Source organism: Sorex araneus, chromosome 1 (assembly GCF_027595985.1).
Source record: "Sorex araneus isolate mSorAra2 chromosome 1, mSorAra2.pri, whole genome shotgun sequence".
Lineage (NCBI taxonomy): Eukaryota > Metazoa > Chordata > Mammalia > Eulipotyphla > Soricidae > Sorex > Sorex araneus.
Window position 1 is genome coordinate 213,415,427 of NC_073302.1, and position 16,177 is coordinate 213,431,603.

The 16,177-nt window shown below is 33.8% G+C and overlaps 1 protein-coding gene across 1 annotated transcript in view; it reads right to left on the reverse strand.

Moving 5' to 3' along the window:
* The window catches only part of KYNU (kynureninase), a 154,952-nt gene that overhangs the window by 84,934 nt on the left and 53,841 nt on the right, over positions 1–16,177 (reverse strand). The window contains exons 6-9 of the mRNA XM_055127048.1: positions 12,676–12,737; positions 10,384–10,455; positions 6,885–6,959; positions 4,370–4,516 (exon numbers count right to left, since the gene is read on the reverse strand). Coding sequence (XP_054983023.1) covers positions 4,370–4,516; positions 6,885–6,959; positions 10,384–10,455; positions 12,676–12,737 — 356 coding nt within the window. The remainder of the gene's footprint in view (positions 1–4,369; positions 4,517–6,884; positions 6,960–10,383; positions 10,456–12,675; positions 12,738–16,177) is intronic.

Below are 16,177 nucleotides of genomic sequence, written 5' to 3' on the forward strand. Positions count from 1 at the left end.
ACTGTAGGTTTAAGAACTGAATTTTTTTAAAGTCATGTTCTCCTGAAGCTGCTTCTTCAGGAGGAAATAAATCATAAGCAGGAATCTGCTAGGTATTTTTATGAAAAATTTTATACTTTGGATGAAAGGGACAGATGAATTTGCTCTGCTACTACTTCTTCCTTCTCTTTGCCTTAAATAGGTTTGTGATATATGGATTTGGGACAAATACCTTGCGACCTTCATATGAGAAGCCTGAGGAAAAAATATAAAAGAAATCTGAAGATGCCACTCAGATATTGCTCATGTGCTGACTGTATTCCAGTAACCTTCTAGTACTGACTCTTTATTATAAGAAAAATATATCCTTTTTTCAGTAAATTTTCATATACCTTTAAACCTTTATAAATCCAGCAATATTAAAATAAACAATGATGACAAACTAGATTAAAAGGTTAAAAGAATTAATGTAAAGATTTCATTGAAAGCTTTAGGATGATGGTACAAAACATATCTAATTCTGAAAGCAGAACAAACCTGTTTGCAGGATTGTGTGATGTTACTCTTAAAGAGTCATACAGGACCTCCGGACGTAAATAGAAGGTGGGCCTAAGTAGCTATTTTCAAGTGTAGGTATAAACTGGATAGCATTAATGGGGTAGTGGGAGTTGAATCTTAACATTAGTTAAAATTGCTCGGGATTATAACACAAAGAACCACAGAGATCATCTATATTCAATGGGTACAGAAAAGAAGATTGGAAATAATAATAACAGAATATGAAAATTATGGAAAGAGTTGCAGAGTGGTAGATTTACCAATACAAGACTTCAAAGTTGTTTTTTTTTAAAGTATCTTTAACTAATTTGTCTTTTCACATGATATATTTTCCTGAGAATACGAATCTGTAATGTAACCTGGCTTTTTTTAAAATTTGTTTCCATTTTTCTCACTTTCCACCATTCCGAGCCTTTACAAAAGTATTTTTTTTAAATCCTTGAGGTTTATTATGTGACTGAAATAGTTCGAGCTACTATTATACTAATTTATTTTCCTCTTTAAAGATCATTCAAAATTGTATATATTTTTCTCTTTTTCAATGTAAAATTCTATACACATATAACCAAATATAACGACTGATAATCAAATAAAAACCTGCAGTAAAACAAGCATTTTATGAAAAAGATATTGAGAAAGTTAAGGCAAATTGAAAAGATTCTCAACTTCATCAATATAGCCATAGAAGTTCAAAATAAAACCATAAAACTTAACTATTACTAAATGATCAGACAGGCTATGGATGAAGATGTAGAGCCAAAGAAACTTCCACATTGCAGGGAAGTATAAACCTACTGGAGGAAAATAGAACATTTGGATTTAATCCTACTGTAGGAAGTATGTGACAGATTGATATAATCACTTTGGAAACTTGTCATTAAGATCAAACATGACCATATCATATTCAAAGAACTACATTTCTCTATATATGGATATATATGATAAATTATATTAATATTTTACATAATTAAAATGTATGAGTTGCATTTATTTCAATAGCCCTGAAACAGAAGTAAAGCCTATGTATCTATGTCAACTAGAATTGAAAGACAAAATAATAACATAATGAAATGGGAAAAAAAGTTGTTGCATGCAGCAAGGATTAATTTCACAATAGTAGCAGTGAAAAAATTAGCTAGACACTAAATAATATGAATTAATTCATAAAATCCAAAAATGGATAAACATAACAAATATGGTTAGAAGTCAGAGAGCAGTATTTAAATGAAAGCACAACTGAGAATTCTGAAACTTGTGATACAAAAATTTTTACATATAAATGAACATTATGACTGCATGAAACCAATTAATCAAATAGATCATCTAAGAGAGCTATGTAATTATACATTTTAAGGAACGTTTATTGAATTTCTTTGAGAATAAGAGGAATATTATAGCAAGATGATAAATGTTTGTTATAAGAGATTTGATAAATGATAACTCTAAAAATGCTATGTCACCATTTTATATCCATTGTATCCATCACTTCTGTGATGTTACATTTATATGAAATTGCTCAATTCTCCCTTCTCTATTTGAGTAAAATCTCCAAAATAGTTTCACTTGATAGCGCTTACTATATATTTTAAGTGAAAGAGGAATTGCTCTCATAAAATAGTTTTAAGACCTAAAGTTACTAGGAATTGGAATTACATAAGTCGCACACAGGTAAACACTTTTTCTTTTATTTTTAAATTTTTGCTACTATGATTGTTTGGGGCTTTGTGGTCTTAATTTGTTTAGGGGCCACACCTGTGGTGCTTAGAGCACCACCTTAGCTCTGTGCTTGGAGGGGCTCAGGGAGGACCAGGTGGTGCTGGTAAGCAAGTCAGGTAAAACAGATAGCAAATGCCTAAACTCCTATAGTCTTTTTTCCCCTTTATAATAGTCAGAAAATAGGCATTTTTACCACCTTATTTAACTTCTCATCTCTTGACACTGAAAGGGGAGTGAACTATCATTTAACAGTGGAATGGGAGGGATTAAATAGATGCTTCATACTCTTCATTTTCACACCTAATTTATGAAGTGGGGCCTATTATCCCAAATGAATGTAATTTAAAACAGACTCAGAAAATTCAAATAGCGTGCCTGAGATCATACAAAAGTTAAATGATCTAGTCAAGATGTGGAACTTAGACTGTGTAATACCCAAACCCATGGTCTTTCTTTGCTTATCCTCTGACATATTTATAATGATTCACGAGACAAGCATGCATACCAAAGGAATTAAAGGCTGGTGATTACTTGGACAGCATTTTATAGTATAATTTTTAGTAGCCTTCCTTTATTTTTGTGCTTAATATTAAATATCTAAATTAAGAAGACATTATCTTTATATCTTCTGTAATACTGCACTTTTAGAGTCATCCATCAAACCAGTTGGAAGTGATGGTTGGAAATTCCACAAGACTGCTGTTAACGGTACTAAATTTCTTTTCATTAGTTCCATTCATTAGCTTCAATAACTGAATGTATTAACTAGACCTCGCACATATATTAATCCCATAACTTATTAATGTTCAGAATAAAATACCATTGTCACCTTTTTAAATACATGACTTGACTATTGAATTAAATAGAACTCTTATTTTAAAATTTTAAGCATACATTTTGACTATTGAATATAACTCATCTGATTCCATTTATCAGGTAAAAAATGCCACACTTAATTTTTTTAATATACACACATATAAAGAGTAATAATTGAAAATAATATAAAATTTAGCATTTTTCAGAGTAAATGCCTAACCTCTCCTAAGAAATTTTATGATTTCTCAAGACTCATAGCAACAAATTGCTTCCCTAAGGTAAACTTCAAAATTAATCTAATAAATTTTAATTCTGCTTCTCTTTCTTCAGGCATTTAAGGTCAAATGATCAATGAAATATATTGGAAATTAATGGCAGTATGGCAAGATATAAAGGTTGAATTCCTAACAGACCTGGCAGGTAGCTACTAATCTCTGTATTCTATCTGCTTCCTGCTGTCTGAGCAGTTCTGTACCAATGAAAACACCTACAGGAAATTCACCTGTGCTGCTCAGAGAGCTAAACACTGGGACAGCAGACGCATGCTACCAAGGAGATGAGAGGACCAAAGTGAGAAGAGATTTAAACAGTGGTTTCTAAAACAAAAGAAAGCAACAGAAAAATCACCTTTTAAATGTAAGTTTAACTTTTAGATTTCACTCCTTAATTTTTTTTAAAAAGACACATTTTAAAAAAGGCTCTCTGACTAGTACAATAATAACAGTCCTTTGTGCAATGATGATTGGCACATGGTACAAAGACACAAAAGCCGTGCCTACCTTCGCTAAGTGTGGTCACTCGACCTCATACTTCTTCATCCTCAGCAATGGAAAACAAATTATCTAATGCTTCCTTTTCAGCAGGTCTGACTTTAGGGGAGAGACTCTCCAAACAATAATAGTGAGTTTTGTTGAAATATTGTATGCAATCAAAGTGAAAGTAAAGTGAAATTTATTAGTTACACAGGCGGGGGGGGGGCTTAGGGTGGGGGGGCTAGGGGCGTGGGGGGGGTTGGGGTGTGAGGGGGCGGGGTGGAGCTATACTGGGATTCTTGGTGGTGGAATATGAGCACTGGTGAAGGGATGGGTATTCGAGCATTGTATAACTGAGATTTAAACCTGAAAACTTTGCAACTTTGTAACTTTCCACAATAAAAAATAAAAAAATAAAATAAAAATCAATATCTACTGCAGATACAAACATTAATATTTACAGTTGCACCTTTAGATTTATTCATATGAAGAAAATCATGAATTCAAACTGATACCTTCATAAAAAAAAAAAAAAAAGCCATGCCTACCTTGGCTTGCCCAGCCTTTGTGATGGCAGGCATATTAAACAGCTGGCCAGTATAATAATGCACCCCACTTAGCAGGATCACTGCGATTGATTCTCCTTCCTTCTCAATAACTTCAAGGATATCCTCTAGTCTCAAGATTTCTTCCCCCTAATGGTAGATTAGACACAAGTTATATCATACTCACAGCAATGTTTTTATCACTTCACATTTCCCAGTCTAAAATTTAGAATCAGTTTCTCTGTCTCACATAAAAGAATCATAGACATTTTTTAAATTTAATAAACTTCAAGTATCTGTCAAGATAACAACAATTGAGCATGTTTCTGCTATTTGAAAGTGATAAATTAGTAAACCATATTTTATAAAAGAAAATCTTTGCAAAACACTATGCATGACTTAATTCTTAAATTTTCAACTAATCTTCATTATTTTCATAGCTATAAATAGTTTCATTCTTGCTTCATCTAATAAAATCCTGAAAACAAAAAAAAAAATGGAAAGAGAAATGATTTGGAAATGTGTGTCACTTACCAATCTAATATCATTTTTATAAAAAACAGAAACCACAAGCTTTACATCATTCATCTGAGTACAACTTAATGAACATCTATTAGCTCACTAACTGGAAAGTACAGTCTCTCACATAACAATCTAAAGATTCACATATAAATATAAATATAAGGAGAAAAAATATTTTTGAAAAGCCCCACAATGCTGCTACTTTCCTCCAGATTTTTTCACATAGACTGAGTATTTGTAATTTAATGTAAAATTATAAATGAATTAATATGTGACCTTGCATGCAACTTGATTAGAAAGAAATCAGCTAAATAGTGTCTTCTTATGGCCTAAACAATTTTATTCATTCATTGCTTTCATTATTCTACTCCAGAGACAAACCTGACATTAATTTGAGGCCAAAGAATCATTAAATGCATCAATATTTGGGGAAATGTCATTAAGGTACGTCTATTTTCCTTTTTAAAGAATAGATTCCACCCCACTGTGCTGAGGGTAGTGGGGAAAGGGTGACAGGGCCACTGCCTGCAAGGAGTCGTCTGGCAGTACAGACATGGTACTTCAGTAATTGGTGCACACACACACACACACACACACACACACACACACACATACACACACTATGAAGGATTTCAGGACTCTTAGGAATTACTCTCAGCTAATCCCAGACCACTAGAAATTCTGTGTCTGGAGTGTGCTCCTGGTAGTGCCGCGGTGACAGTGGGTGCTGGGGACCAAACACAGGTCTTCTGCATACAAACTGTGTTTTACTCTTTGAGCTATCATTACAGCACAGGCATCAGCAATTCGAAGATAACTTGCAATATTAACACTGTGACAATCCAAAATTCTTTATTCTTTGAAGAATCAAATATGACTTGTGAATTGAATTTTAATTAAAAACAAATAATGTATAATGTATACCTACAGTGTATTTCTTCAAAGATTTGATACTAAACTAATATGTATGTGAATATATATATTTCTCAGTGAAAATATATGCTTGTCTTTCTTATTGACTTGCTCTAAACTATTTACTTGCTCTAAACTATTTATGAAAGTGCTCTCAAATCTGTGATTAACTCATAACTCCTTAACACATGTTTCTTGATAGTAAAACTCCTGATTTATCAGTTGTCATCTTTATTTTGGCTGAAAATTAGCAATTTTTGACATATGAAATAAAAATCCATGCACAGATGTGAAAAATGTGTTTTTCGTTAATTTTTTATGTTAAAAATTTGAAATGAATAGAGTAGCCTTACTTTTTTAAAAAGTATTCTAAGCTAAATGATAAATGAGCAATTGTTCTGACAGCATGGGGTAACCTATGTGAGACCAAACATTTATACCCTGTTGATCTCTAGGTGCCAAATTCCTGATAAAGAAGGGTTTATATGTCAAAGACTGAAAAATTTAGACTTATAGCTCTACAAATGTATTTAAAATACATAGTATTTTAGATCTTGAACAAATGGTCAAGCCTGATTAAGTATTTCATGTATTACAGATTTAAATATTAAGGAATGTTAGAGAAATAAGGTAGCCATCCCAAAGTCACATACCTAGTAATTTAATGGGTCTGGAATTCTCTGGGGCATAGCATGCTGACTATAAAATCCAAGTTTTTCCCGTATCACTACATATCTCTCTACATCTCAGTTCAAACACAAGAAAAGCATTTGATACTTAGTTTAGGTAAATTAAAGATAGAAATCAGTCAATTTCAACAATTGTCACTATTTTAATTTGATCTAATAAAGTCCACAGGGATATATTTGAAATAAAATAAAAGATTTCTACATTTTTTCATCTCTTCCCCTTCATTGAAGAATAATGCAGACTCAATTGAAAAACAGTTTGCTTTACTTCTAATGGACCCTTGAAAATTTAAAGCCCATAAGCAGAATGATCTAACAGTAATAGAATTATAGCTCTTTAAAAAATTATAGTCTAGATGCATATACTAACTTAATATGTATTTTTTATCATATACCTCTCTTGGCTTTATAAGTAGCATACTCTTCTCTATGTGCAGCCCATGAAGCTGAAGTTGTGATTCAATTGCATACTGGAAAAGAAGGAGTATTTATTAAATCGTGTCTAAGGCATACATGTACATTGAAATAACTATTAAAATAGATCAATGATAAAATAAGTTATATTAGATAAAACTCAAGGTAAAATGAATAGAATACATTGAAAAATATCAAACATAGTTTATATTTAGAAATATGTATATTCTTTGAAACTAAATCTTTGCAATAGATGAAAATGTGGACAGGAGCGGTTTTTAAAGTAAGATATAAAATTACCTAATTTAAGGAAAACTAAAGTTTGCAAAATTGCCAAACTAATCACTTACTCTGTCACTGCCACTGTCACTGTCATCCTGTCACTCATCGACTTGCTCGAGCGGGCGCCAGTAACGTCTCCATTGTGAGACTTGTTGTTACTGGTAACTTGCCAGACTCTGCCGTGAGGGCGGGATACTCTGGGTAGCTTGCCAGGCTCTCTGAGAGGGATGGAAGAATCAAACCCGGGTTGATCTCCTGCAAGGCAAACGCCCTACTGCTGTGCTATCGCTCCAGCCCACTTACTCTGTCAGACTATAAAATATAGAGCTGGAGTGAGAGAGGTAGCTCAAAACATTGATCAAATGATTTGCCTGGAAGAATCTTAGCAGCGCATCATTTCCCAAGCAGAGAGCCAGAAGTAGCCTCAAACATCACTGTATCACTGTATCACTGTCACTGTATCACTATCATCCCCTTGCTCATCGATTTGCTCCAGCGGGCACCAGTAACGTCTCCATTGTGAAACTTCTTGTTACTGTTTTTGGCGTATCGAATATATCACAGGTAGCTTGGCCTGAGCTTGCAAGATACTCTTGGTAGCTTGCTGGGCTACCTGAGAAGCTTGTTGGGCTCTCTGAGAATCGAACCTGGGTGGGCCGCATGCACGGCAAAAGCTCTACCCCGCGTGCTTCGCTACAACCCAAAAGTCACTAGATGTGGTAAAAGATAAACAAGTAAAAAAATAAGGTGTGTGTGTATGTAACTGGCCTGCTAATAATAATCCTACTCAAAGAAAAGGGCATAAAAGTAGTACAAAATAAATAAACAGTCACAGGACCTTTAACTTATTTAAGACATTGAGATTTTGATACCTTTTAGTAAGGGAATGACCACTAATTAGGACATAATTAAATGTTTAAAATTATTAGATATACATTGGAAGTCTTAACTTCAATAACATAATAACAGAAATTATATAAATAGCACTAAAATTTAAATATTCTTATCTATGTTTATAAGAGTACAATGTCTTATCAATTCAATAACCATCACAATAGCACAGTTTTTCAGGGAACTAATTATTTTTCCATTTTTAATAAATATGGTTAATAATAAAATACCAACATCCCAACACAAGTTAACGGAACAGAGTTGAGAGTGCAGAAGTATGCCAAAGGAGCCAATAGCAATCAAGAAGAAAAGGAAGATCTCTTCAATAAATGTTATAGACAAACAGGACTCATGTGTAAAAGAATCTTTATTACTTCAAGAAACATAAAATAATAATAAAAGTGGATTAAAGTCTTTGATGTATTACATGAGATTATAAAATGCATAAGAGAAAAGGAAATGAAGGCAATAAATATTTTCACATCATTGGTATTTATTTTTAAGTTAAGGACTTGGGACTACACCCCCAAATATCAGGGGCTATTCCTGTGTTTGTGCTGAGGGGTCCCTCCTGGGAGTGCTTCAGGGAGCATATATCAGAGCAGAGGTTAGCCTTGTACAAGAAAAGTACCTCAACACCTGTGCTACCTCTACAGTCCACTGTAGCATTCTTAATTATTTTGGAAATAATTTGGAAACTCAATTCTACTAACAATAGAAACAAATGGTAAAAATAAGCAATAGCGACACATCAAATAAAATTTTTACACAGTGAGTACAAGAGACCTATCAAAATAAAAAGACAAGATACTGAATAGAAAAATATATTTACATCTCATACATTTTGCTCTCATAAAAGTATACAATAAGAAAAATGATTTGATTGACAAATAGGCTGAGTAACTCAATAGATACTTCTCCAAAGAAGACATATAGATGACTAAGTGTTCATCTGTTTTTATGAGGGAGATGCAAATAGAAGCAGGAACGAAAGCAATGACTAGATATCACTTCATAGCTTTAAGAATAGCTATTATCCAAAAGACAAGAAAAAAAAGAGTTGGAGAAGATCTGAATTGAAAGGGAAATGCCATTGGTGGGAATGTTAAATGTTGCAACCACTACAGAAAACAATAAGGTGCCACTCAACATCTTTTTCCTTCTGTTTTTGGGGCCACAACCTGTGGTGTTAAGTGCTCAGTGCCTTAACTGAGGTCAGACATTACTCCTTTAGGGCACTGAGGACCATATGTGGTACCAGGATCAAACCTAGGTGTATCATATGTAAGGCAATCACCCTACTGCTCTACTATTGCTCTGGTCTGAGATTCTCAATTTGTAAAAATAGATATAATGATGCAATTCTATTATCTCACTTTTGGATATTTTCCTGAAAAATACAAAAAAAACCCGAATTCAAATAGATGTTTGCACTTTCATGATAAACTTCCAGATACACTAAATAACTGCCTATAGAGAGAAACTGTGATAGGAATATTTATGTATATATTATATGTGTGTATCTTTGAACATATACAGTAGGATGCTATACAATGATAAGGAACACGTTAAACAATGCCATTTGCAACAAGATGGATAATGTAGAATGTACTATTCTAATTGGCAGCTCGAAAAAGAAACACAAACTTCATATTTTTAATTATGCATTTTAAGGAAAAAAATAAGAATGAAGTAAAATGAATATAAATGTTTGGGCTCTAGAGGACAATTTATGATTACCAGAAGGGAAGAGGAAAGACAGAGGGAGTGTAGAAGGAGTGGCATTAATTAGAATAAAGAACACAGGTTGATTTTTAAATACGCAAACTAAAACATAGTTTGCAACATGTTTATACTTCAGTAAGACTTTTAAGCACCACATAGGTACACTAACATGATATTGCAACAAATGTATCTTTAAAAAACCTTTATGATTCTATTATTGGAAGCTAAAGGGTTAAGTATTGGGGTGTGTATTGATCTGATTTCATAAAATAACAAAGCGGCAAGAATTAATAAAACATTTATAACTGCACTTGATTTAGACCAACGATTTGCTCATGTCTTTAAAAAGATTCTAAATCAATGTTCCTATTCAATCCTTTTCTTTCTTAACACATGTTTTATTTGAACAAAAGAAATAAAACTACATTCTATTAAAAATGTCTAAATCAAAGGTATTTGACAGGTCTTTTTTATTTTAAAGTTACTTTGAAAAGACTAGTGAATAAACATTCAAGTCAGGCAAATGATATGCTCCTTTAAGAGGAGTAGGAAGAATATAAATATAATTTGAAGAATCCTTACGTGATCTGAAGGGAAGGCTTTGGCTTCTAGAAGAATTTTATGCCTCTTTGGTGTAGGCTTAAAGAATGATAACTGCAATGAAGTGGATTTATTGAAAAGAGAATTAATACACAATTTATGCATTTGCTCATTTTATTCCACATTTTATTTCATAATTGCTAGCACATTAAAGGTATTAATTACAAATTGGGATGTCTGTCAGGGTTTCTTTCCCAATTAGCCTTGTTGTCAATGAATTAAAAAAAAGGAAGAGGATATAGGCTCATTACGTTTATCAAGGGAAAAGCAAACTCAGAAGAAAATGTCAATCAGATAAAAACACATTATCAAACTTTACTTAAATCTTAATTGAAAAATTATCTTACCCATACATTTAGTGTCAATTCCTCACTTATGCAAGTGGAATACCATATTTTACGTGTGTCTTTCTAATTTTGATTTTTTTCCCCCACTACTTAATTGGTCTCAGTACTGGTCTCAGTATTTTCATTGCATTATTATTTCTGGTTCAATTAAAAGTACTTAGATCTAACATGGAACATTTGAAAATTCTAGAGACACACAGGGCACTTGCTTATTTTGTCAATGGAACACTCTCATTTTCTCCATAGCACCTGGAGAAAATATACTCACAGCAATAACAGAAAATGATTGCAACTATTAACTGGCTATTGGTTATTAACTAAGTGATAAATCAATTTTCTTAGATAAAACATTTTATAATCTGTGAACACCTTAGAGATACCTCCATTTCACAAAGGAACATATATTATTTAGGAATGCCAAACATTTTGCTCAAAGTTCAACATGCAATAATTTAGCTGGGAGTCAAACTCTGGGGTGTCAAAAAGTAAAATTACACTCCTTATCACCAAACTTAATACATCCACAAGCATGATCTTCTGGCATATTAAATAATCAATCTTCATTGTACACATTGGTTATGCATTTATAAAAACTTACTTGATAATAAAATTAATAGGTTAAGGCATCCCCATCATCCCATATGGTCCCCTGAGACTATTAGGAATGATTTCTGAGTACATGGCCTGGAGTCACCCTTGAGCACTGCCAGGAGTGACCCAAAAACAAAACACACACACACACACACAAAGAAAATATATTCTTTATGGAGCTGGAGAGAGAGTACAGTGGGTAGGGCACCTATATGTGTTTGACACAGGTTTGATCCCCAGCATCCCATGTGGTGCCCCGAACATCACCAGGAGTAGTTCCTGAGTGTGGAGACAGGGCTAACCCCTGAGCACTGCTGGGTATGGCCCTCAAAACAAAAAATTACAAATTAGTTTAATTTCATTTAACTTCAAGGCCTTAAGCAGCTCTTTGGGTACCACATGCCACATCAAGAATACATTTTAAAGAAAAGGGCCTGTCTCTTCCTGCCAGGTTCTTCCTTGAACATGCACCTCAGTTGCTTGTCTGCTGTTGCACTGTATCACTGCACTTTCCTTATTCACTGATTTGCTCGAGTGGGCACCAGTAACATCTCCATTGTGAGACTTGTTGTTACTGTTTTTGGCATATCGAATACGCCATGGGTAGCTTGCCAGGCTCTGCCGTGCGGGCAGGATACTCTCAGTAGCTTACCAGGCTCTCTGACAGGGGACAGAGGAACTGAGCCCCGGTTGACTTCGTGCAAGGCAAATACCCTATCTGCTGTGCTACTGCTCCAGTGCCACTTGCTCTCTTGGAAAAACAGGAAAGAACGCATTTGACACTTAAGGTGTTAATACTAATTAAGTATTTAGGATGCAAGGTTCTTTATACATAGTCACTTATTAATACATAGTCACTTATTAAATGTGACTATATTTACATTAGTCACATTTTCTCTAATTTGGCCTTATTTTCTAAGTCTTAAACCATCTGACCCAAATTACAAAAGTATAACAATTCATAATGGCATTTTTATAATCTGATTATAAGAATGCTGTCTTTCTGGAAAATTAAATGATGCTTTCCTAGCATCTTTACATCTTTATTTTGTATGTTTGCAAGTAGTTTTGCTTTTCACCCATTGAACCGCTCTTCCTTATGTTTCAAGATAAGAACTGTTCATTATTCTAAAACTCTTTAGAACAGTTAAGTTTCCCATGATTATTAGAAACCATTCTTTCAATTATGGCCCAGCATTTCCTGGTAAAAATTAAAATAAACCTCACAACATGTTTTTAAATAAGCAAACCACCAGATGCTCATGAATTAAAGATAGAAAACTGTCAGTTTCTGTAAATGAGTGTGTGCTAAACATTGATGGGAAAGAAAACTTACCAGTAGAAGATGTAAATTAATAGTCAAAGCATTCATTAGGACTATTTCTTTCTCATTGGCTCCTGCAAAGTAAACATAGCTTACTTTTTTATTTATTAAAAAAATTAGTTCTAAAGATTCTTGAAAAAATCAAAGTAGAGACACCACTCCATTTTATTGTTTGTAGAAGTAAGGACATATTTGATATGTCCTCGAAGTAAGGTGGAGGTTGTTTACCCACTTGGCTCATTTTATAAAATGGTATCTCTGTTTATATTCACATAACTAGCTTAAAATTATATTTCCTTTCTGATATAGTGAAAATTAACAACAAAATAATGAAGCATTTGCTCTTTACTGTAAGATAAAAATGATTAATCTATTATCAGCTAGTTTGCTAAATTCCCATAGAGTAAATTTTTTGTGGTAAGTGTCTCTTCACAAAGATCTAAACAGACATTAGGACCAATCACATTTTTAAAGCTGGTTGTTCCTAATGTAATATTAAAACACACCTTCAATAAAATAAGGCTATTTTGTGAAATGTAATTCACTGTGTTATTACACTGAGATATGCAATACTTTAGGAAGTTAAAAGACCTTAATAGCTATGAAGTTTACTCATATACATTGAGATATAAGACAATTAGTACAGTAATATATTGTCTAATAGAGAAAGCATACAAATTAAAAATCCACTTAAGAATCATAGTCTAATTAATTTGTATTAATGGGGGTTTTATCACCAGAAAAAGAGACAAAGCATACACTAGATGCTTAAGCATTCAGGGCATAATAGTAACACTTTCCCTGTCTTTAGTTTTTACACCTCTTAAACACAATCATAATTGCTTGTGTAATAGGAATGATGTATCTTTACCACTAATGAGAGAAACGGAGTATGTGACCAATTCTAAGACTCTAATAGATTGTAGAGAAGATGTAGAGAATAGACTGTAGAGAATAAGCCCTATATTTTATATGGAAAATAGTATTTCAAAAACCCTATTTTTAAAGTAGACATTAAGTGGAATAACTAATTAACAAATGTATTCTAAAATAAGTTAACTTGAGAAGAATCTACTGAAAATATAAACATATATTGGGAATCTACATTCTTACATAGGGCCAATGTGTTCAAAAAATGAGGAAAACTAATTGCATTGCCATGTGAACTTTTCTATTAGGCATGTAAGGAAAGAAACGAGGTAGTAGGTGTTAAGAGATTTATCCTTGACCACTAGCTGGCATCTAAAAAAGGCATTAAAAACTAAGTTATTCCAAATTTCTACAAGTAATTAATATCTTCTCGGGTCGGAGCGATAGCACAGCGGGTAGGGCGTTTGCCTTGCACGCGGCCGACCCGGGTTCGATCCCCGGCATCCCATATGGTCCCCCAAGCACCGCCAGGAGTAGTTCCTGAGTGCAAAGCCAGGAGTAACCCCTGAGCATCGCTGGGTGTGACCCAAAAAGCAAAAAAAAAAAAAATCTTCTCTGGTCATAGCAGAAAGCTATGAATATGATAAAACTAGTATATGTTTTTCCTACGAGTAATTTTTTTGATAATTGCAAGAAAATTCTTGCCAAATTTTTAGATTTTGTCCCTTGGATTATGGAGTGTGTTTTAACTATTATTCCTAAAATATAATTCATTACCTAAGATATCTAATTTGGTATCCTCAATTTCCTGATAGCTATTTTTTATCTCCTTTTTGAAAACCACTTATTTCAATAAAACATATTTTGTCAGGAAGATTAGAAAAATGGCGGGGGAAAGATAGTATAAAGAGAGAGCATGGTTGTGGATACAGTACCAAGTGATGAGTACATACAGAAAGCCTGGCTGGATCCTTGGTGGGAAGTGATATCCAAGCGCAGAGCTGGGGTCTTTCAAACACCTTTAGAAGTAGATTATGAATTGAAAAATAAAAATAAAACATCCTCTTGCGTTGATGAGTTGGGCCACAACTCTTGGTACTCAGAAGATAATCCTGTGTCTGTGCTCAGGAGTGAAACCTGGCTGTCTTTAAGGGACCACTTGCAGTGCTTTGGAGATCAACCAAAATCGGCAGCATGCACAGCATACACTTTAACCCTGCTAGTATCTCTCTGACCCCAAATAGTTTTTTTTAATGAAAAAGATTACAGAATTAGGTCCAGGGTTATGATTCGGTGGTTAAGTAGCTGCCGTTTATGTGTGAGACCCTGGAGTTAATTCTATACACTAATAAAAAGGGAAAAAAACAGAATTAATAGAAAAGTAGTCATATAAAAATATGATAATGAAAAAGAACAAGAGAAGAAAAAAGAAAAACAAAATGCCACAAAACAAAAACAAAGAATTGGAGGAAGTAAGGTAAGGAGAAGAGTTTCTATAGGAACTCAGATATTCTGTTTTGTTTAATTGCTTTTAGACTTAAATTATTATAGATCTTTTTTCCCGTCAAACAACAGTGCTCATTTTGATCACCTTAAATTCTCCTTGCAATAGAGTATAATAAACCATGCATGTTCAGGTAAGTTAGTCTATGTATAGACTTATAGACTTGACATTTTTCTTTTCTCTGTTCTCTCTCTCTCTCTCTCTCTCTCTCTCTCTCTCTCTCTCGGGGGTGGGGCATGGGGAAAGGCACATCAGCAGTGCTGAGAGCTGACTCTTGGCTTAACAACATTCTTGGCAGGACTTAGGAAACAGCATGGGCTGCTGGGAATTGAACCCTGTTGACCTCCTGCAATTGCTTACCTGATCTACTCTCCACACTTCGCCCCTGCTTTCTTTCAAAAGCTTAGTAACACTTGAATCAACAATTTGTGGAAGAACCCCTTTATAAAATAACTTTAGTAATAGTTCTGTCCCTACATGCAAATAGGATCACACTTTGGAACATTTTAATTTGAATAAATATTGCTAATATTTCATAAAATACTCTCCCTGCCTAACTTCACTGAGGATGGGGACACTCCATTATTAAATGCGTATGTACACATGCGTATATGTGAGGATGGTGTTGGTATTAAAATATTCATTACATTTACAGAATTTTTTTTTTTTGCTTTTTGGGTCACACCTGGCAATGCACAGAGGTTACTCTTGACTCTGCACTCAGGAATTACCCCTGGCGGTGCTTAGGGGACCATATGGGATGCTGGGAATCGAACCTGGGTTGGCCGCGTGCAAGGCAAACGCCCTACCCGCTGTGCTATCGCTCCAGCCCAGAAATGTATACTTCAAATAGAATGTAAAAGCACCGAAGAACCAAGAATTCTGAACATCAAAAAGCCACAAACCAGAAAGACAGTGTTTAGTGTGCTTTCAAAAGAAAACGCCTAATTGGCTTTTTTGATTCAAATTTTATCCCTGAGCTAATATTATTATAAGATGGTATCAGTAATTAATAAGAAAATAAAATTTTAATATTGCCAATACAATTTTTTTCAAGCTGTCTTTTGTTGTTCATTTACCCTGTTTTTGTCTTTACCCTAAGAACTTTGTTATTAACATTATTATTTTATATTAAAACTT